The sequence below is a fragment of the Halichoerus grypus genome, chromosome 5 (assembly GCF_964656455.1).
Source record: "Halichoerus grypus chromosome 5, mHalGry1.hap1.1, whole genome shotgun sequence".
Lineage (NCBI taxonomy): Eukaryota > Metazoa > Chordata > Mammalia > Carnivora > Phocidae > Halichoerus > Halichoerus grypus.
Genome location: NC_135716.1, coordinates 162766559 through 162786876, shown reverse-complemented (window position 1 = coordinate 162786876; position 20318 = coordinate 162766559). Strand labels below are relative to the sequence as shown.

At 49.2% G+C, this 20318-nt stretch overlaps 1 protein-coding gene and 1 long non-coding RNA gene across 7 annotated transcripts in view; one reads left to right on the top strand and one right to left on the bottom strand.

Moving 5' to 3' along the window:
• AZIN2 (antizyme inhibitor 2) overlaps positions 1–4777 on the top strand; it is a 43144-nt gene extending 38367 nt beyond the window's left edge. For all 6 annotated transcript variants that reach the window (XM_036065244.2, XM_036065248.2, XM_036065247.2 and 3 more), the window contains one exon: positions 1909–4777. In XM_036065244.2, the coding sequence (XP_035921137.1) occupies positions 1909–2047 (139 nt within the window). In that variant the 3' untranslated portion in view covers positions 2048–4777. The remainder of the gene's footprint in view (positions 1–1908) is intronic.
• LOC118518453 (uncharacterized) lies at positions 4082–8339 on the bottom strand. The gene is made up of 2 exons (XR_013448282.1): positions 5573–8339; positions 4082–4796 (listed from the first exon to the last, which is right to left on the bottom strand). It is a non-coding gene; the product is annotated as an uncharacterized LOC118518453 (long non-coding RNA).
• Between the last annotated feature and the right edge of the window lie 11979 nt (positions 8340–20318).

Sequence of the window (20318 nt, the reverse complement as noted above, 5' to 3'; positions counted from 1 at the left end):
GTGAGGCAAGAGGGGCACGAGACAGACAGAAGTCACTTTTGTTGAGCCCTCCTGTCTGGCCTTCTGTCAGGCATCTCCTATCACCTGCACAGAATCGTGCTATCACAAAGAGAGAGGTTTGGTCAGTGGAGACGAGCCCCTCTGGGGGCTGGGAGACGCCCTGCAGGGGCAGCAGCAGTTGATGGGACTTCTGTGCTGGGCCTCAGGAGTGAGTGCAGCCTGTGTTCTGGGGGACATGCTGGGTGCTTGAGCACCCCGCTCCCCAACAATGCTACCAACCCCCAGCCTGATGGGGCTCAGTCTCAAAGTCGCATTTCATTCATCCAGTCAACAGACCTTTGTTGTGTCTACTCCCCGCGGGGGCACAGGATTGGGCTGATGCAGCCACTGTGACATCAGGGGTGTTGTGACAAGGCCTGAACCAAACTTAAAAAGCCAACCACACAGGCCTCCTTATACCATCCCTGCTCCATCATAAGCAAACGCTGGCACAGGAGGTGCAGGGAGTCCGTTTATTCATTGCTAGAAACAAAACATTTTGATGTATTAAAATGGCTGTGCCAGAAATTCCCCATATCAAAGGCGTCCCGCCCAAACACCCTGCTTTAGAGCCTGGCTCTGGGCCGGGTCCCAGGGGGACAAGGGAATCCGAGATGGCGTGGTGACCTGCACACACAGACTCTGGCGCAGAGAGCAGAAAGGTCACTGGGGAGCGAGGGACAGCGGGGTGCGGAGGGGTGGTCAGGGCCAGGAGGTGTTAGCCAGCCACAGGAAGGCTGACGGGGGTGGTCCAGGCTGAGGGAGGTGGGGTTTGAGTCCCGTTCATTCGAAGAACTGCAAATAGTTGCATCTGGCTGGAGTGGCCTGTGCAGAAGACTGGATGGAGAAGCACCCTGGAGGCCCAGGTTGGACTTGATCTCGAAGGCAGTGGGAAGTCTGTCACTGATGCTTTTTTAAGAAATTGGACCAACCCATTTTGAGAGAGAAGGAGATAGACAGACGGTGCAGGGTGCCTGGCCTGGGGAGCTTCCCGCCAGAAAGAATAGCCTGACCACTGACTTGCTGTTGAAGTGTACACGTCAGCAAGGAGGGAGGCCTTGCTGCAGGTGGGAGCCCGGGCTGGGCAGGGCCTGAGAGCAGACGGAAGCTGCTGGCGGCTCAAGCGCAGGAATTCGCCTCCTGGAAAAATGAACCTGGGCCAGAATTGTCTGGAGGAGGCAGGAGCAGAGCAGGGAGACTGTGTAGCCCTGGCTAGAGATGGTGGTGGCCCTGGGAATGGAGAGAGGAGTAAGGAAGTTCAGGAGCTGGGCTCGGCAGGGATGGACTGGGCACGGGAACAAGATTCCAGACTTGTGGCTGAGCAGCTGGTCAGACGGTGGGGCCATTTATCAACCTGGGTAGGTAGGTTTGTAGGATTTTTGAGGGGAGCAGGAGAGGATTTTTTTTAAAGTCCTAAGCCTGGGATATAAAGAATGTGGGCTTTGGACTGAGAGAGTTGTGTTGAATCCTAGTTCTGCCACCTTCTAGGGATGTGACCTTATGCAGGTCACTTCTCTCTCGGCCTCAATTTCCTCATTGGTAAAATGGGGATAATAATGCCCTTACATGGTTTGGGCGAGGACACAATGAGATGCTGTAAGTAAGGTGCCTGGCACAATGTGTGGCCTGTCGTAAGTACTCAATAAATGTGGGTTCTTTTTCCCTTGTTGTAGAGGCGGGCCACAGGGGAGAAGAGAGCGGTGGGGGAAGAGGTCAGCAGACCCACCCCTGCTCCTGCCCTAGGCTGTGCTCTGGGGCCAGGTGGGAACCGTACAGAGCGGGCTGGCTCTTCTGGTGCAGGGGCCTTCAGGAGCCCCTGGCCTGTGGGCTCCATGCTAGCCGCCTCCAGTGCCCCTCTCTCGCCCGCAGGGAAGCGCTTCGAGGGCAGCTGCTGCCTGCAGAACAGGACGAGGACACTGAGGGCATGTGCAAGCCTCTGTCCTGTGGCTGGGAGATCACAGACACCTTGTGCGTGGGCCCTGTCTTCACCCCGGCGAGCATCATGTGAGCGGACCCCGTTTCCCCCTGGAGAACTCCAGCGGGGCCGCAGAGATGCCTCTGGGAGACGTGGGGAAGGCAGCAAGCAGGGGCACCCTTCGGCCAGGACTCCAGTGCTCACTCTGCTGCCCCCCACGCTCCACCTGTAGTGTTTCTGCCCTCTAAATAGGACCAGTCTTACACTCGCTGTAGTTCAAGTATGCAACATAAATCCTGTCCCTTCCAGCTGTGTCTGCCTCCTCTGCAGCGCAAGGGGCCTGGTCAGCCAGGTGTGGGGGTGTTCTTGGGGTCTCCCTTGGTCTCCTTCCCACCTTTGTAAATATGAAGCAAATAAATATTTAGGTTTTTTTTTTAATACTCCAGTGGAATCTAGCAGTTCAATTCACAAAGCAGCCTGGGCTAGGCCAGGGCCGAGACTTTCCCACCCCGCACTGATGACCCCATGCCCTCTGCTTCAGTCCTGACCCAGCTGCAGCGTGGACATCTCCCACCGGCCCCCGGCTCTCTGACTCATCTCTGTCCTCTGCACGGGCCGCTATGCCTGGTGTCATGAGGAAGAGTGAGCTGTTAGGGGTTGAGGCAGGGGTCAGAGTTGCCGTCCTTCAGCCCTGGAGCTGCAGCTCCCGACTGGTGGGGGGCCTCTATGTGAACCCAACACCCTGCCTAAGGCCTGGCCCAACGTGAGGGCGACTGAGTACCTGACACAGCTTTGGAAATTCATACCAAAGATAAAGAGCAAAGAGATGGGTGTCAGAGACGTTCTGAAGAGACCCTGCACCCTTACTGTTCTTGCAGGTCTGCAAGGCAGTAAGAGTAATGCAGATATGGGTGATTGGTTTCGCTTATTCAGGCAGTAACTGCCAAAGCAGGGCTGGCCACAGAGCACCGCCACGTCCAGTGCCAAGGGCCCTGACACTGATGTCCCCTCAGCTGGAAGTTCATTGTCACTGCTATGGTCCCAGGCGATGCACTGGAGGCGGGGGGGTGAGCTGCTTAGCAAAGGAGATCAGATGTTAGAGTTCCCCCAGCTGCTACAGGGGACCTGAAAGACTTTTTTCTTCTGCAATTAAAAAAAATTGAAATATAAAATTCACATACCTTAAAACCTACCCTTTCCAAGTACAGAATTCAGTGGTTTTTAGTATATTCACAGAGTCTGCACAACCATCACTACTGTCCAATCCCAGAACATGTTCATTACCTCGAAGAGGAACCCTGTGCCCATTAGCATTCACGCCCCATTTCCCCCTTCCTCCAGCCCCTGGCAGTCACTAGTCTACTGCCCATCCCTGTGGCCTGGCCTGTTCTGGACATATCATTATGAATGTTTTTATACCTTCACTTGAGCTTCTCTCTGGGTAAGCCTGGTACATGGGTTTTTTTCCCCACACTGCCAAGCAGTCCTCTGACACAAGCTGGGTGTCCCGCAATTCAACTCGATTCTGACACTGTCTACCCAGAGATAGCTTCAGATCCCACAGGTTAAGGACTCAGTCCTACAAAACTACCCCACTCTCCCCCCACTTCAGACACCGATCTCCAAGTCCAGGTCGTGACCTGTGTTTGGACCAACCGGCTATAGATTGGAGCTTCCAATAACCCCCTTCCTTGGGTTCAATCAATATGCTAGACTGGCTCACGGAACTCAGGGCAACACTTTACTTACTCTGTTACTGGTTTATTATGAAAGGAAATAGCCAGAGAAAGAGCTGCACAGGGCAAGCTCTGGAGAAAGGGTGCAGAGCTCCCGTGCCCCCTAGGCATCACTCTCCTAGCACTCCCATGTGTTCACTGGCCTGGAAGCTCCCCGAACCCTGTCCTGTGGGCTTTTATGGAGGGTTCATTACCTAGGCAGGACTGATTAAATCACTGGCATCAGTGACTGAACTTAATCTCCAGCCTCCTCCCCTCCCCAGGGTTTGAGGGTAGGAAATAACAAAAGACACCTTTGTCGCTCTTGTCACTTAGGAAATTTTAGGATCTCTGTGCCAGGAATGGGGATGAAAACAAAACACGTCTGTTATTGTAAGTCACAATATCATACCTGGTAGCCAGTTTCAGCATCTCAGCCAATCCTGACTCCTGCATGTGGCTCTGAGGTCACCTCATGAGGCAACGTGTTCTGAGTGAACTGGGCGCTTGTCAAAAGCAGAGATGCCTTTTCCAGGCTAGGCCTAGTTTGTGGTACTTCAACAATAAACAGGCTGAAAGGTCAGGGCCCCAAGAGACTCGGGGACCAAGGAGAGAGGGTCACTGTACTGCCCGCTGGTTCTCTACCCACCACCAGGTTTTTCATCTTCCCGTGCCGGGCTCTGCCCTCATGCGTGAGGCTGTTTCTGAGACTTCTTCCGTTTTGATGCCCGAGCAGATCTGGACCCGCTCATGCTCCTCCTTTGGAGGAGAGGGAAGGAGGGCAAACACAGGTTCTGCTGGAACCGGCCATCTGCTTCCAAAGGCAGCAGATGCACTGCTAAGACCGCTGGCTGCAGGGAGATCCAGGCGTAGCCCATCGCCTAGGCCCCGTCCGAGGCTGCTTCAGGCAGGTTCGCTGGGGAGACGCTTCTGTGGCTTTTAAAGTGACAGCGGCTGGCACGGAGTTTGAACGGATTTCTCACTGGAGCCTTTCAAATGTTTCATGTTCCATTTGCTGCAAGAGTGTGAAATTTATACTTTTCTGAGAAAGATATACACAGAAGTTGCTGTGATTTGCTTGAGAATAATAAACAGTCATTTCAGTTGTTTTCGTCTGTCATTTCCATCTTTTTGTGAAGAGAAGAGTATTAAACAGGTGGAGGATGTGAAGGCCCTCAGGCCTCTCCAGGGGAATCTGACCTGAGTCTCCAGGAGCCCGGGCTGCACAGGCATTTGCCTCTTTGAGCGCCTCCCTAAGCAGGCCACTGGCAGTGAACTTGCATGCCATGCTGGCTGCCCCGGAGGTCACTTTCCTGTTGGCCTCTGCCAGACCCATCCTGCCCTGGGACCTCACCTAAGGGACACCCTCCTCTCAACAACTCCCCACAACCCATCTGTGCCTCCCGAGGCTTCTCCTGTGGGCTCACTCGCTCGCTCACTCATTCTGGGAGGCTCACGGACCTGCTCCTGCCACTCCCAGACCAAGCTGCCACCCCTCTCACTCAGGGACTGGCCCCCTCCTGCCATTCCACTGTCCACTCTGCTCAGCACTGGAGCCAGTTGCCGCCGCGATTCCCATTTCATTGAGAATAACCTTTAAAATCCTCATCCAGCTACTTCTCTGGCTCCCTCTCCTCCTCCCTTACTTCTCCGCAGACACACTGGCCCCTCCATTCCTCAAACACTCCATACATCGCACCCATGCTGGGCCTGCACTTGCTGTCCCCGCTCTCTGAAATGAACTTCCCGGGTTATCTGTGGGGCTCACTCACTTCCGGTTCTATTCAAATCTTTTCTCCAGGCAAAGGCTTCTCTGATCAGTCTTTAGAAAACAGCACTTTGCATTCTTTCTCTCCTCCCTCAACTGGTTTTCTTTTTCTTCACAGTACCTATCAGCACTCACCACACTCCATTACATGTTCTTCTGTGCATCATCTGTCAGCGCCTCCAGAATGTGAGCTTGGCAGCAGGAACTTTACTTTTTTCACTGCTAGGTCTTCACTACTCAGAACAAAGTAAGTGCTCAAAAAGTGGGTATCAAATGGACAAGTGAATAAACCTAGCATCAGACCTGTCTGAATCTGTTTCCTCCTTTGTAAAATGGAGCTGCTAAATATATTTCCCTCAGAGGGCTATTGGTATAAAGTACTCAGCTCAGAGCCTGGCACATCATTAGGTGCTAAGTAAAAGATGCTGAAAGGTATTCCTTGAGCATTTACTGTGGTCATGCCCTGTAGTAGACGCTGGTGATGCAGAGATGAGTCCTCAAGGAACTCACAGTGCAGTGGGGTCATAAAGGACCCTGAATGAGAGTAAGGAGTCTGACCTTAATTCTGTAGGCAGTAGGGAGCCCCATGTGCTTCTGGAACAGAAACATGACAGGATCTTTGAGAAGATAATTGAAAGTATATTCAAAAGGGGCAGAAGGAGAAGAGCTGGTGGGCTGGTGGTCGCCAGGGAACCTTATGGAGGTCCCAGGGATACAAGTTGTCCTCTCTGTCTATGCCTGTTCTGGAGGGAGACTGTGCCTCTCTGGGTGTCATCCCTCCCTTTGGAGGCTCAGGCCAGCTCATTCAGTTGTACAGGGACCACAGGGAAGGCCACAGGATGGGACTTCCCTCTCAACACTTTGCTCCATTTTAAATCCTCTTCTTGGCACCTCTGGGACGAGCAGCTAAACTTTTGTAAATTCAACCAGCAAAATTATCCAATACAGCCTTCTAGCAGTCAGAGGGATCATACTGAAATCTGAACCTGATCTTGTCAGTCCTCTGCTGAAAGCCCTTCAGTTGATTCCCACTGTGATGCCAATAAAAGCGAAATTGCCTGAGGCCTCTGCCCACCTCTCCCTTCTCATGCCACTCTGCTCTCACCATGCTCCAGCCTACTGGCCTCTTTTCAGTTCCTCACATTTACAGAGTTCTTTCCTGCCTCCAGGCCTCTGCCCTTGCTGTTCCCTCTGCTGTTCCTGGGCGAACTCATTCTCATTTTAAAGGGTCACCTTAAATGTCACCTTCTTGGGAAAGCCTTTTCTGAATACCATACAAAGTGGTCCCCCATCTATGTTAGGTGGAGTCACATTTTATAGGAATTAGATCCTTGAAAACGTTATTTAAGGTAAGAAACACATCAAGATTATCCCTGAAAATCCTTAGAGCCCTTAACAGCTCCACGATCTCTCTCCCTCACCCTTTCAGGTCTTTGCTCAAATGTCACCTTCTCAGTGAAGCCTTCCTGACCACCACTCTTTAAAACGAACATTCCCACCCCAGCATTTTGTAACCCATTGGTACCCTTACTCTCCCCCCCCCATAGCTCACCATCTGACATACTATATATTTTATTTGGAATTAAGCTCTTAAAGGTAGAGATTTGTTCACTGCCTGTCCCCAGTGCCTAGACTCTGCTCTATACATAGCTGTTCCATAAATAACGGTTGAAGGAAGGACTCTCTCAGGTCTCAGCTTAGGGGTCTCTCCCTTTTTGCTAGGTAATGCTTAAGCATTCACAGTATCCTGTATATCTACCAGTATTAAAGAACAGTTGATCACAAGGTAATTTTTCTTTACATTTGTTAATCTCACAAAGACGGGGAGCTTCTCCTAACTGCCAATGTCACCTGGAGCCTGGGTTTGAGCCTGGTAGAGTAGATGCTTAGCGTCTTTTGAATAAACTAGGCTTGGAGGGCGAGGGGAGGCGGGTGGGCATCCGGCCCCTTCGGCTCAGCTCCCGAACAGCAGCCTGGATCCCGCAGAGGGCCGACCGCAGACCGGCACGGGCTGGGGGCCCTGCAGGCCACCTCAGCAGTACACGCAGGCAGTGAGGTCGACGCACCGGTGAGCCTTAGCAGGGAAGGCATACAGGGTGCCTCAATAGCTCTTTCTGCTCTTCCACTCAGCGGGGTGAGCTTGGCCTAGGCCTGCCGGATAGATCTGCATTCAGACAAACGACGGACATTTTTTTTTTAAGGAAACGTTATGTCTCGGAAAATACGTGGGATATTCTTACAGACGGACGTTTCTTGTGGAGGGAGGACACCGAAATTCAGCTCTACTGGGCGTCCTGCATTGTATTTACTAACGCTAGTAACCTTACTCTGTCTCTCTCTGGGTTTCGCCTTCCCCCGTCTGTGAAACGGAGATACGTCTGCAAGACCGGCCTCGGGGGCCCCAAAGGCGGAGCAACTGGCCCCCCCCCCCCGGCCCCGGGGCGGTCCCTCTGCTAAGTCGTGTGCGATCGCGCTGGTCTCGGGAGAGTTTCACGCCGAGTGAATACGTGCAAGGAGCTCGGTTTTCTCACTGAACAAACGAGACCGCCGAGGGCGGAAACGATTCCCTCCGCCACCGCCTCACGGAACCTCAAACGCCCGGCTTCCAGCCGCGGCGGCCGCGGACTTCCGGTAGCGTGACGTCCCTTCCGTGCCAGAGAGCCTCCTAGGCTTCGAGCCCTGCGCTCTCGCGCTCTCTGCCGGCCCGGAGGAGGAGCTGACCTTACCAAACGGAAGAGAGAGCGCAGTCCATTGGTTGAAAGACCGACGCAGCTACCAGCCTCCACCAATGGAAAACCGAACCTTCGCCGCGGGCGAGGCTCCCACGGGAAAGGGGTCAGCGCGGGACGAAAGCGGCGTGGGAAGGCGGCTACCTGGTCTCCGCCGGGCGTGAAAGGCTCGAAGTAACACCGGAAGTGGGTTTGTTTCCACCAGCTACTTCCGCCTCACTTACAAAGTGGGAGGATCCTAGAGGAAAAGGACCCGGTTGCCGTAGGGTGCTTGGAGGCTCGTCTCAGGTGTCCTCCCCGCCCGCCCGTTTCATACCCGGGAGAGACACCTGATGAGTTCACGCGGAAAATCAGGGACTTTGAACGAATTCTTGACCTGGAGGCCAAGCTGTTTTTACGTTTTAAAATAATAAAGAGTACTAACTGTGTGCCTTGCCTCTCACTCGCTTTATTTCATTTAATCCGCACAAGCCTGTGAAGTTATTTTGACAGATGCCGACCCCTCACTGCCTGTGTTGGAATCCTGGTTCTGTCATGATTGCCTGTTTCCTGGGGCAAGTTCACATTTTGTGCCACAGTTTCCGCGTCTGTGAAATGGAATAATTGTACTTACCTCATACCATTGTTCTAAGGATTAAATTAACGAACATTTAAAGCACTTAAAACGGCACCTGACTTGCTAACATAGCAACTACTTAAGTTATTTCCATTTACAAATTAGGAGACTAAGGCTTCCATAGGAAGTAGCTTGGCTAAAACAGAAGGCAGGCTGGGAAGCATCTTGACCAGCTCTGGAGGAACCTCTCAATCGTATCCACTCAGCCCTATAGAAGTCTGCGGGGACCATAATTGCCTTTACAGTAGCATATGTATCTATTTAGTAGGACCCTATTACCAAATGGCTGCTCTCTGGGCATTTTAATAACGTCAATTAAGATGGTGAAGTTCAGTAACTTGTTCTGTACGTCTCCAATTAAGAGGGTGAGGCTCCAAGATCCATCTGCTAAATCCCATCAATATGAAAATCAGCAGAAATGAACTTTTGGGGGCACCTGGGTGGCTCAATCGGCTAAGGGTCTGCCTTTGGATCAGGTCATGATCTTGGGTTCCTGGGATCAAGCCCCGCAGCGGGCTCCCTGCTCAGCTGGGAGTCTGCTTCTCCCTCTCCCTCTGTCCCTCCCTCTGCTTGTTCTCTCTCTCTCAAATAAATAAATAAATAAAATCTTAAAAAAAGAAAGAAATGAACTTCTGAACATGTTAAGTTTAAGATCATGTGAGATCTACGAGTGGGGATAATAATGATTAGGTGTGGTAAGTGGTGTTAGTGGAAAGCACAGGGTGCCAAGGGAGGTCTGATTAGGGATAGATGTAACTGCCTGCTAGGGTTAGGACAGAAGCAGTGGGCTTTGATGGATGGGTAGGAGTTGGCCAGGTAGAAAAGTCAGGGGAGGTGGAGGGGAAATGGTCTGTACAAAGGAATAATAGTGTGATAATTTAGAATCCTTTCTTGGGAACTGGAGTACTGGATGGAGGATGAGAATGAAATGGAGGTTGGGGAATATTATGAATGTTTCATCCTTGAGGTATCAGCAGGTCAACAGAAGTTTCTGCGCAGAAAAGAGAAAGGGTCAGCTATGCCCTTTACATGGCTCCCTAGGAGGCAGTGAAGAGGATGTGGTAGGCAGTCTCTTAAGATGTCACCAATGATCCTGAACTCCAGTATTCATAGCCTGGTGAGATTCCTTCCCCTTTAAGTATGGACTGTGTTTATTGATTCCATGACTGTGTTTATTGATTCTATTCCATTCTAATGAATAGAACGTGTTAGAAGTGATGGATTATTATTTCTGAGGTTAGATTACAAAAACTATGGCTTTTGTCTTGGGTACCCTCTCTTTCTCTTGCTTTCATTTGTTCTTAGGGAAGACATATGCCATGGTATGAGCTGCTCTATGGAGAGGACTATGTGTCAAAGAACTGATGTCTTTGTCCAATAGCTAGCAAAGAATTGAGGACTTCTAATAGTCATGTGAGTGAGCTTGGAGGTGGATCCTCCCCAGGCAGTCCTTGGAATGATTTTGGCCATGGCCAACTCCTGATGGCATCCATGTGACAGACCCTGAGCCAGAGCTACCCAGTTAAGCCACTACCACGTTTCTGACCAAAAGAAAGTGTGGGATAATATGTTTGTGGTTTTAAGTTTTAATGAAATTTTTAAGTACTTTGTTATGCAGCAATAGCTAACTAGATAATATAGAGAGATGAGAAGCAAAGAGAGAAAGCAGGGAGATTAGGAGGAGACTGTTGTTGTAGGCCAGGGGAGAGATGATGAGAATCGGAACCAGGACAGTGGCTGTGAGGTGGAAGAGCAGGGGACGAATTTGAGATATGTCTGGAAATAAAATGAAGACATTTGCTAAAGGAGTTGGGTGTGGGAATGAGGGAGAAAGCAGAGGAGAGAACAGTGTCACTGTTTGGTAATAATGTGGGGGATGGTATTAGCTAGAGTTGCTAGCATGCAGGCCATGGGGATAAGTAGTTCCTTAAGACTTCTGGCCACAACAAGGTAGGTCAACAAGCAGACTCTAGGATGGACAAAGAGAAAACAACTACTGTGGTCTTGGGAAGAAGTGCTACAGTAAAATAGAGTCAAGGAAGCGAGAACTGGAGGGAACTCTCTTCCTTGAGTTAGATTTAGTTGTCAGAGTATATGGGGTGCTACTCTCCTCTTCATCTAGTCATTCATTCAGCAAATATTTAGTAAGTGCCTTCTCTGTGCTGGGCACTGTTCCAGGCACTGGGGACACAAAAATGAGCACAAAAGTCCCCGCCCTCATGGCATTCATGTCTTGCTTGTGGGAAGAGAAACAATACCATATTTAGCATCTGGCTGTCACTCTCTTCAACACTGCTTCTGTTTCATTCTTTAATGATTTCAGTATACACAGAGATGGTCCTTCCAACATTCTGTCCTCTCCATTTCTTGCTTCAAAGATCTTGTCTTCTTTTCATCTCAGCCACTCACTCATAGTCATCCATTGACCTCGCCATGAATCTGACTTTCTAAGGAACACCTCATACCTTTCCAGTTATTCTCTCTCCTATTCTGACTCCATCAATCCTTTAATACCAGGAACTGAAATCTAGTAATCCTATATTTTGCGTTTCCTCTCTCTGTTAATGTTCTCTCTTCCAGCTATATCAGTCAAGATAGGCTAAGTGGTAATGGAGTAACAATCCCAAAATTTTAGGCTTACATTTAAGGTTTACATTTTAAGCTTTAACACAATAAGGTTTTATTTCTTGCTCATACAACTTGAACCTTGTGGGTTTACAGGGGGCTCTGCTTATTGTAGTCAGAAACCCAGGCTGACAGAAAAGCCAACATCTCAAGTCATGGTGGTCACTATGTCAGAGGGAAAAGAGAACTCTGAGGGTTTTGTTGTCAATTATATGCTCCAGGTAGGATCTGTTACTAGCTGGCCAATATTAGTCACATGGCCATGCCTAACGTCAAGTGAATAGGAAAGTGCATTTTTACCCAAAGTCCAGAAGTTTGAGGTGGAGGGGTGAGGTTGGAGAATTGGAATACTTATGAATAGCACTTAAAGATTCCCATGCCAGCTTAAATTCCATGGTCAAACTTTAGCATCATTCTCTCACGATCACCCTCAACAATCTTGTCTCTTTTCTATTTGTTGTATTCTCTTGGCAAAACCATAACCCTGATTCAATACAACTCTCCACCTTCACTCATGCAGCTGAAATCACTGCACCTCTCAGAGTTGCCAACAACTTCCCAGAACAGGACCTTTAGCCTACCTCGTTGCGGGGGGGGGGGCACCAATATTCCCAGTTTTCATATTTCAGGTTTGGGGGTTAGGTGTGGGCAGGAGCATTCAGAGAAGACTTTCTTTCTTTTTTTCTTTTTTCAGTTTTTTTTTTTTAATTTTATTTATTTGACAGAGAGAGACACAGTGAGAAAGGGAACACAAGCAGTGGGAGTGGGAGAGGGAGAAGCAGGTCTCCCACCAAGCAGGGAGCCGATGCGGGGCTCGATCCCAGGACCCTGGGATCATGACCTGAGCCGAAGGCAGACGCTTAACGACTGAGCCACCAGGCGCCCCTCAGTTGTTTGTTTGTTTTAAGTGAGCCAAACGTGGGGCTTGAACTCATGAACCTGAGATCAAGAGTCTCATGCTCTATGGACTGAGTCATTCAGGCACCCTTGGAAAAGACTTTCTTGAGGGAGGAAGGAAACATTTGTTAATTGATCCCCTGCTGTGAACTATTCTGCATGCGTAGCTACCATGGACTACAGCCTTAAAAATTGGGAGGATTTGCTTCTTTGGTTGCCAGAGAGAAAAGAAGATATTTGGGATGGGGTGGTGGGGAGGAGATACACAAAGGTGTGTGGGGAGGAGATACACAAAGGTGTGCAGGTAGGATATAGCACTCATGTTTCAGGGCAACAGTGATGATGAGGCATGTTGCGTCTGTCTCCTAAGCATCTCTTGAATTCAATTGTATCTCAGTATTCCTGCTGCCATTGCCAAATCCTGCCATCATCATCTCTCATCTCTCATCTGGATGACTTTAACTCCTCCCAGCTGATCTCACCAACGCTAGCCTTAACTTCTGTCCAGTCTATTCTTTAAGGGGAAGTCAGAATGATCTTTCTAAAATGAATCTTTTTTAATCATGTTACTTCCTGGCTTGAATCTCTTTGGGGGATGCCCACTGCTTTCAGAATGAAGCCCTGACTTTTTAGCTGCCCCTCCAAGGCCCTGAGGATCTAAATCTGCGCTGTCCATTATGTTAACCACCAACTTCATGTGGCTATGGAGTGCTCAAAATGTGGCCAGTCTGATTTGAGATGTGCTATAAATGTAAGATACAACCCAGATTTCAAAGATTTGTTTATTTATTTATTTACTTATTTATTTATTTATCAGAGAGAAAGAGAGAGGGCACAAGCAGGGGGAAACGGCAGGCAGAGGGAGAAGCAGGATCCCTGCTGAGCAAGGAGTCCCGTATGGGACTCGATCCCAGGACCCTGGGATCATGACCTGAGCCAAAGGCAGACGCTTAACCAACTGAGCCACCCAGGCATCCCCACCCCAGATTTCAAAGATGTAATTCAAAGAGAATATAAAATATCTCATTAACAGTTTTTAAATATTGCCTACATACTGAAATATTTATATATATTGGGTGAAGTAAAATATGTTATTAAAATTAATTTCACTCATTTTTTTACCTTCCTCAGTGTGCGTACTAGAAAATGTGAAATTGCATATGTGGTTCATATTATACTTACATTGGACTGTGCTGATTAAACCTACATACCCTTTCAGCTTCTTCTTTCTCTACTCCCTGAATTTTAAAGTTATTAAAAATAGCAGAAACTGACTTTGAAAGGAAATGAAAATTCAAAGTTTGGGGAATTGATTGCAAGAGGCTTCTGACTCAAAGGAATTGTTGATTAACCAGTCTGGGGGCCCATCAGCAGAGGTTCACAGATGTTATTGTAACTCAGCTCCATTTCTGGGTCTTATATTCCACATTTCAAATTCCTAGGAAGAGAGAATCTGATTAGATCAGTTTATTTTTTAAAAGATCTGTTTATTCATTTGAGAGAGAGACAAAGAGAGAGAGAGCAAGCACGAGTGGGGGGAGGGGCAAAGGGAGAGGGAGGGAGAATCTCAAGCACAGCTCCCCCACTGAGCGTGGAGGCTGATGTGGGGCTGATCTCAGGACCCCAGCTGAAATCAAGAGTTGGAGGCTTAATAGACTGAGCCACGCAGGTGCTCCTGATTAGATCAGTTTAAATCAGATGTGTCTATTTCTGGGTCAATCCATTAAGGACTCACTGTGAGCTGCCTACTGCACATTTCCTCCCTCTACCCTCCAGCCATTATGTTCCTAAAGGGCAGCATGAGTTCTGTCACCTCTAGGAGTCACCAAACTTTTTCTGTTAAGGGACACGTAGTAAATATTTTATGTTTTGCAAGCCATAGTATCTCTGTCACAACTATTTCACTCTGCTGTGTACAGCAAAAGCACTCAGAGACAAATACATAAGTGAATGGATATGACTATGTTCCAATAAAACTTTATTTATAAAACCAGGAAGTGGGCCTTATTTTGCCAACCCCTACACTGCATTTCCTGTTCCCTCTACCTTTTCCACCTTCCTTCTAACAAGTTGCTAGTCATTCTTCAGTTCTTGGTTTAGATGCCTCTTCTTGGAAATCTCCTTAACTCTCCTTCCCTGGCTGGTTAATGGTCTCTTCTCTATGCTTCCACAAACTCCTGTACCCCATCCAAGCACTTCTCATTATCATTGTTCTGTTCCAAGCACAGATTACTAGTCTGGGTCTCATTTGTCATTATGAACCCAGCACCCAACATACTTGGTTATCATTGGATGGGTGGAAGAAGCCATGAACCTGTGGCTGGCAGATAGTCAGGACAGACGTCTGAGATCTTGGGCACCAGTGAGAATTCTGGGCTTTTGTATTAGCTGTGTGATACCCATTTCCTCCCTTTGTTGCCCCTCTGAATCCCAGAGATCAGGCAGTGGATAGAGTAGAGGGGAGGCTTCAGGCTGGGCAGGGGTTCAGGGCCTCGGCAATTTTCATGCCATCCAAGCCTTGCCTGTCAGGGGCTTAGGGTCATGTTCTCCAGAAAAACCATGTAATAAGCGGAAACTCCATGACCTCAGGAAAGCACAAGTGATGTGTGTTTTAAGACATGACAAATGGTGGGGACACTTGGGTGGCTCCCTTGGTTAAGCCTCTGCCTTCGGCTCAGGTCATGATCCCAGGGTCCTGAGATCGAGCCCCGCGTCAGGCTCCCTGCTCAGCGGGGAGCCTGCTTCTCCCTCTCCCACTCCCACTGCTTGTGCTCTCTCCTTCTCTCTCTGTCAAATAAATAAATAAAATCTTTAAAAAATATATATGACAGGTGGAAAATTCTAAGGACAGCAAGCCTTGGATAATGTGATAAGGCACGCCCCAACTGGGGTGAACCCTCATGCTCTCATTCAGTCCCTGGAGCAGGACTTCCTGTTCCTTGGTGAGGTTCCCTGTGGAGGTCCCACCAGCTCAGGAAGGGGGGTTTTCAGGGTGATAGGGGGGCAGTGTGTGGCCAAGGGCAGCCTTGGTCTCATAGTCACCCAGAGCCACAGTTACAGGGGCTGCAGAATGGGCTTCCTTAACCCAAGGTTTTGTGAGTCATGTCCAACAGAACCTGGACAAGGGTTCAGAGACTATGAGACCACATAGGTTGTGCTCTCTGCATGGCTTTATCTAGCTCAGCACATTATTGCTTATTGCCTCAAGAGAGTAAAGGGGTTTCTTCTCTTGACGTAAGAGTCACATGTCACACCTTTGGGCAATACAGATGTTATAGGGCTTTTCCCCAGTGTTAAGCACGAGGAGATGGAGAATAAACAGAAATGGAAACTTCCCAGTCTTTCAGTCCTTGAGTGGCTTACCTGGGCTCCTGATGGGGACGCCAGGCTGGAGTGGGGGACGCGAGACCGCCAGTAGCATGTCTTCCATAGCATGCAGCTGAGGATCAGCAGAGTGGATGAGGACAATAGGGGTAGAATGATGATCACCGCAGCCTGCAAGCCACCCACATCTGGCCAGAGACTGAAGCGTCAAGGCAGGGGTAGCAGACTGCTCCCCAGGGGCAGGTTGTTCCCCTGCCCTTATAGCTGTGCCCACACGAGGTTGGGATCCCAGGTCTGGAGGAGGCAAGGAACAGGGCAAAAACAGACTTGGAGGCAAAGATTGAGTGACCTTGGGCAAGTAGCCAATAGTTCTTTCCCCCACCCCCACCCCCCACTGTTGGCGCTTAGAAGTACATTGTACTCGGTCCAATTTTGTGGACTCAAGTGAGAGAAGTGATATTAATAACACCAGGTGCTTTATATGCCTTGTCTTATCCAACCTGGCAAGCTGCCTGTGATATTACCCTCTACCAGATGGAGAAGCTGAGATGCAAAGGCTGGCTTGTCTGAGGTTAAAAAGTTAGTAAGGGGCAGAGGTAGGATTTGAACTTAGGTCTGCATGCTGCCGGGTCTCCATGTTGTCCACGTGATTCCCAACCAGAATGGGCCAGGCATGTGGGCCAGCCCAGCAAGACAACACCTGGTGCATGATAGTCCCTCAACAAATTCCAGCTCTCATTAGGTATTAATATCAGTTTGACTCATTGGGTCCTCACAGTAAGGATAGATATTATTATTCCTATTTCTCAGACAGGAAGATGGAGGCTAGGGAGGTGAAGTGTCTTGCCTAAGATCACCCAGCTGGGAAGTGGCAAGCCCAAGAGTCAAACCCAGGCTGACTCCCCTTTTCTCATGTCCACTAAGGTGCTTAGGTCGTAGAGGAATCCAGGACTCCTGCCTCAGTTTATGCAGCTGAAGAATAGGAAGGTGTCCTTGGAAAAGCAGTAACAGAGGGATCTTTAAAGGGCCATCCTATGAGAAGGAGGCCAGTCTTGTCTGGGGGACGCAGAGGACAGAGCTAGGACCAGTGGGGACGCAAGGGGACCCACATAAGGAAGGACCTCCTAATGATTATGGTCCAGTAGTGGGATGGGCTGTGGTAGAGCTAGTGAGCTCCCTGCCACCAGACTTGTTTACCCAGGGATGCATGGTGTGGGAGACAGCAGGAATCACATTCTACGGGTTCTGTTGGTGTGGGAACAATGTGGGAACTGCCAGCTTGCTGTACCTGTCCTCTCTGGGGCTCTTGAAATGAGGGAGTGAGGCTGAGCACTATGGCTCCAAAACAGCCCCCAGTGCTCCCGGGAGACTTCTCCCTTCTTCCGTCTTTCTCTCCAGCCCATGCTGCAGCTTTGCCAGCCTTCTCCTTGCCTCCAGTTTTGCTCTACCGCATGCAAATATGACCTCACCCCTGCCCTGCATAAAACCTTGTCATGGCTCCACAGTGCCCTCAGATGTCTCACAGCATGGTGTGGCCCAGCCCTGCTTTCCTCTCCAGCTGCATTGCTCTGCCTTCTGTGTCACATTCAACCCTCTGTCGCATAACCCCATTTCTGGCCTCCTAACCCTTGCACATGCTGTTCCCTCTTCCTGGAACACTCTGCCAAGTTCTGACTCTTCCTGCAGGCCTCAGCTTCAGCAGAACCTCCTCCCGCAGCCTCTTCTCTAGCCTTGCCTCTGTACATGAGCTGTGACTGCCTAGTCACTGTCAACGCTTGGATAGAGACCTGGTATGCACCTGTCATTGCTTATCTCGGTGGTAGCACATAGTAGGCACTCTCTACGGGTTTGTTGGGTGAGTGATTGAATGAGAGAGAGAGAGTGGAGAGCACAGTGGGGAGAATGGAGAAGGATGGGGGGCGGTCCTCTGGCCCTGCCCTCCCCCACTTCACAGGTAATGTCACCTTTTCTCCCTTTAAGACTTGCACAAAGTCAACACTTCTCTGGACTGAGCTTGGGGAGGGAGGACCCAGGCAGGGCTGAACAAACATGACCTTCCTCACCTGACAACCCCACCCCCATTCAGTTCTGGGCATTTGACTCCAACTCAAGGGCTGTGTCTGGTTCATCAGCTTCCCTCTTTGAAAATTAGCCAGTGCTGGGATGTCTGGGTGGCTCAGTCGTTAAGCATTTGCCTTCAGCTAGGGTCGTGATCCCAGGGTCCTGGGATCGAGCCCCGCGTCGGGGTTCCTGCTCAGCGGGAGGCCTGCTTCTCCCTCTCCCACTCCCTCTGCTTGTGTTCCCTCTCTCGCTCTCTCTCTGTCAAATAAATAAATAAAATCTTTATTAAGAAAAAAAAAGAAAATTAGCCAGTGCTGGGCAGGAGGTGAGGGTAAGCTGGGAGGCACAAAGCCTGGATTTACCCAGCTCTGCCATGAACTTGCTGTTCGACCTTGAGGACTTTACCTCCCTTCTCTGGCCTCAGTTTCCCCAATTATAGCAAGGGAAGTTGATCCCTACACACATCACAGGGTGGTATGGGAATGGCAAGATAATAAGGAGTCACACAGCCCTAAATCTGAACTCTAATTGGAAAATCATCTTAACTTTCTGGACTTAGTGTTCTTATCTGTAAAATGGGGATAAAAGTAGTACCTCCTCTCAGGCTTGTACTAAGGATTAATTGAGATGACAGCTAATAATAATTACTAGGTTAATGATGTCTCAAACAAGGCCTGGTGCACAATTAGATTCAATACATCATAAGGTGTGCAGGGACTTGGAGTGAAAAGAGAGCATTTGGAAACATGGCTTCAAATTTAATTATAGAATTCCAGAGTTGGGAAGGTGCCTGAGGAACCACATGGTATGTGAGTGAGGACACTGAGACTCCTTGGAGTGGAGAAGGGTCTTGCCTATGATCACACTCAAGTCCACAGTATTTGGCTGGAAAATTCCTGGGGCAGAGCATGGGCCTGGGCAGGAAGCTGGGTATTTGCTTTGGGAACCGTAAAATGTTCGAGTGGCTCAGTTCCGTCCCCACCACTGCTGGCACGGGCTTGCAGCTGTTCCTTCCCCATCCCATAAGCCTGAGGAAAAGCTGGCTGAAGAGCTAGCTGAAGTACAAGGGTAAGTGGCACTTTTCTCCAACTCCCTCCGACCCCTTGAGCCCAGAGGCCCTCCTCTGCCTCAAAATCAGGACCACCCAAGCCCTCCATACCCCGTGATCAGAGGAGCCCAGTGTTCAAGAAAGTGGCAGAGGAAAGGGGTAGAGTTCTACTTACTGCACCAGTGGGCAGTGCTGGAGAAGTTGCAGGCAGGCTCTGTGCCCATGAGTGGGCTATCGGGGCCTCAGCTCAGGAGGGGTGGAAGTGGCAGGTGCTCAAGGCCTTCCCAGGGCCTTCCCTTTCTGAAAGGCAAGGCGCAGACCCAGGTTACTTCCTGGAGCAACTGTGGCAGCAGGCTCCCTACTCAGAATGGGGGTCAGGGAAAGCAGGCTGCCAGGGGCTCTGAGATCAAACATCCCTTAAGGTGTTAAACTGATGCTGCAGAAGACTATTTGACAACATGGAAAAATAAACACAGTCTGTTATTAAGGGGGAAAAATAGGCTATGGCGCAATAAGAGATTGTGTTCTGACTTTTGTAAATAAACACACTCACATGGGAACAAAGACTGTAAATGTTATCACCAAAGCACCATCAGTGGTTATCTCTGAACAGTGGCTGATGGATGATTTTTACTTTGTATATCTTGACTGTATTTTCTCAATTTTCTATAATAAGCACATTATAAGAAAAAAAATTACTCAAGAAAGCAACACACTTTAAGCGAGCAAGCCTTTCACCAACAATTCCATTTGTAGGAATTTACTCCACGGAACACATAGAAACATGAAGAATGATCTTATTTTCATAAAAGAAAATTCTATTTTTGTTTATGCATAAGCAAAAATGCCTGGAAGGATCTGAACCAAACTGTTAACAGCTGTTGACTTCTGGGAGCCAGATGAGGGAGTTTTCTGCTTTATAGTCTCACATTTATTTGAATTTTTAAACAATGAGCAGAAGTTATTTTATAATTTTTTAAAAAGGCAAACAAACAACATTCCTAGTCTTCCCTGGCTCTCTCTTGTTCTCCCTGTGCAGAATCTGGCTGAGAGTGGTGGGGTAGTCAGTGGGCTCACTCTGGGGGCTCAATTTCCATCCAAGCATCTTTAGGAAGGAGCTTTCTCTGGTCTCTAAGATTGCCCCCAAACTTAGAGCCGGGTGGCCTCGTGATTCCAGCTTTGACACCAGCCAGTTGCAGCCAGCAAACATTTCTCGAGGCTCTCTCTGCACCCAGTGGGCAGAACTGGGGAACATGATGCCTGCCTCAAGATGTTCGTGGTAGTGGGAGACCCATAGTGTTGCAGGGGCCCAGAGCACTGAGTTCTGCTGGGTCAGAAAGACTGGGACAGCTGCACCTTGAGTGGGACATGAAGGGTGGACAAACAGAATATCAATAGGAAGAAAAAGGAGGGCAAGGGCTTTCTAGGCAGGGGGATAAGTATCACAAAAGCAGAGGTGTTAAGGACCAAAATATGCTTAACATGCTCCATTTGGAATCCTAATATTCTGAGTGCTCTCCTTCTACCATTATATGCAGTCTTTTCCTCCTCTACAAGTAGTAGCCCCTGGAAACAGAAAAG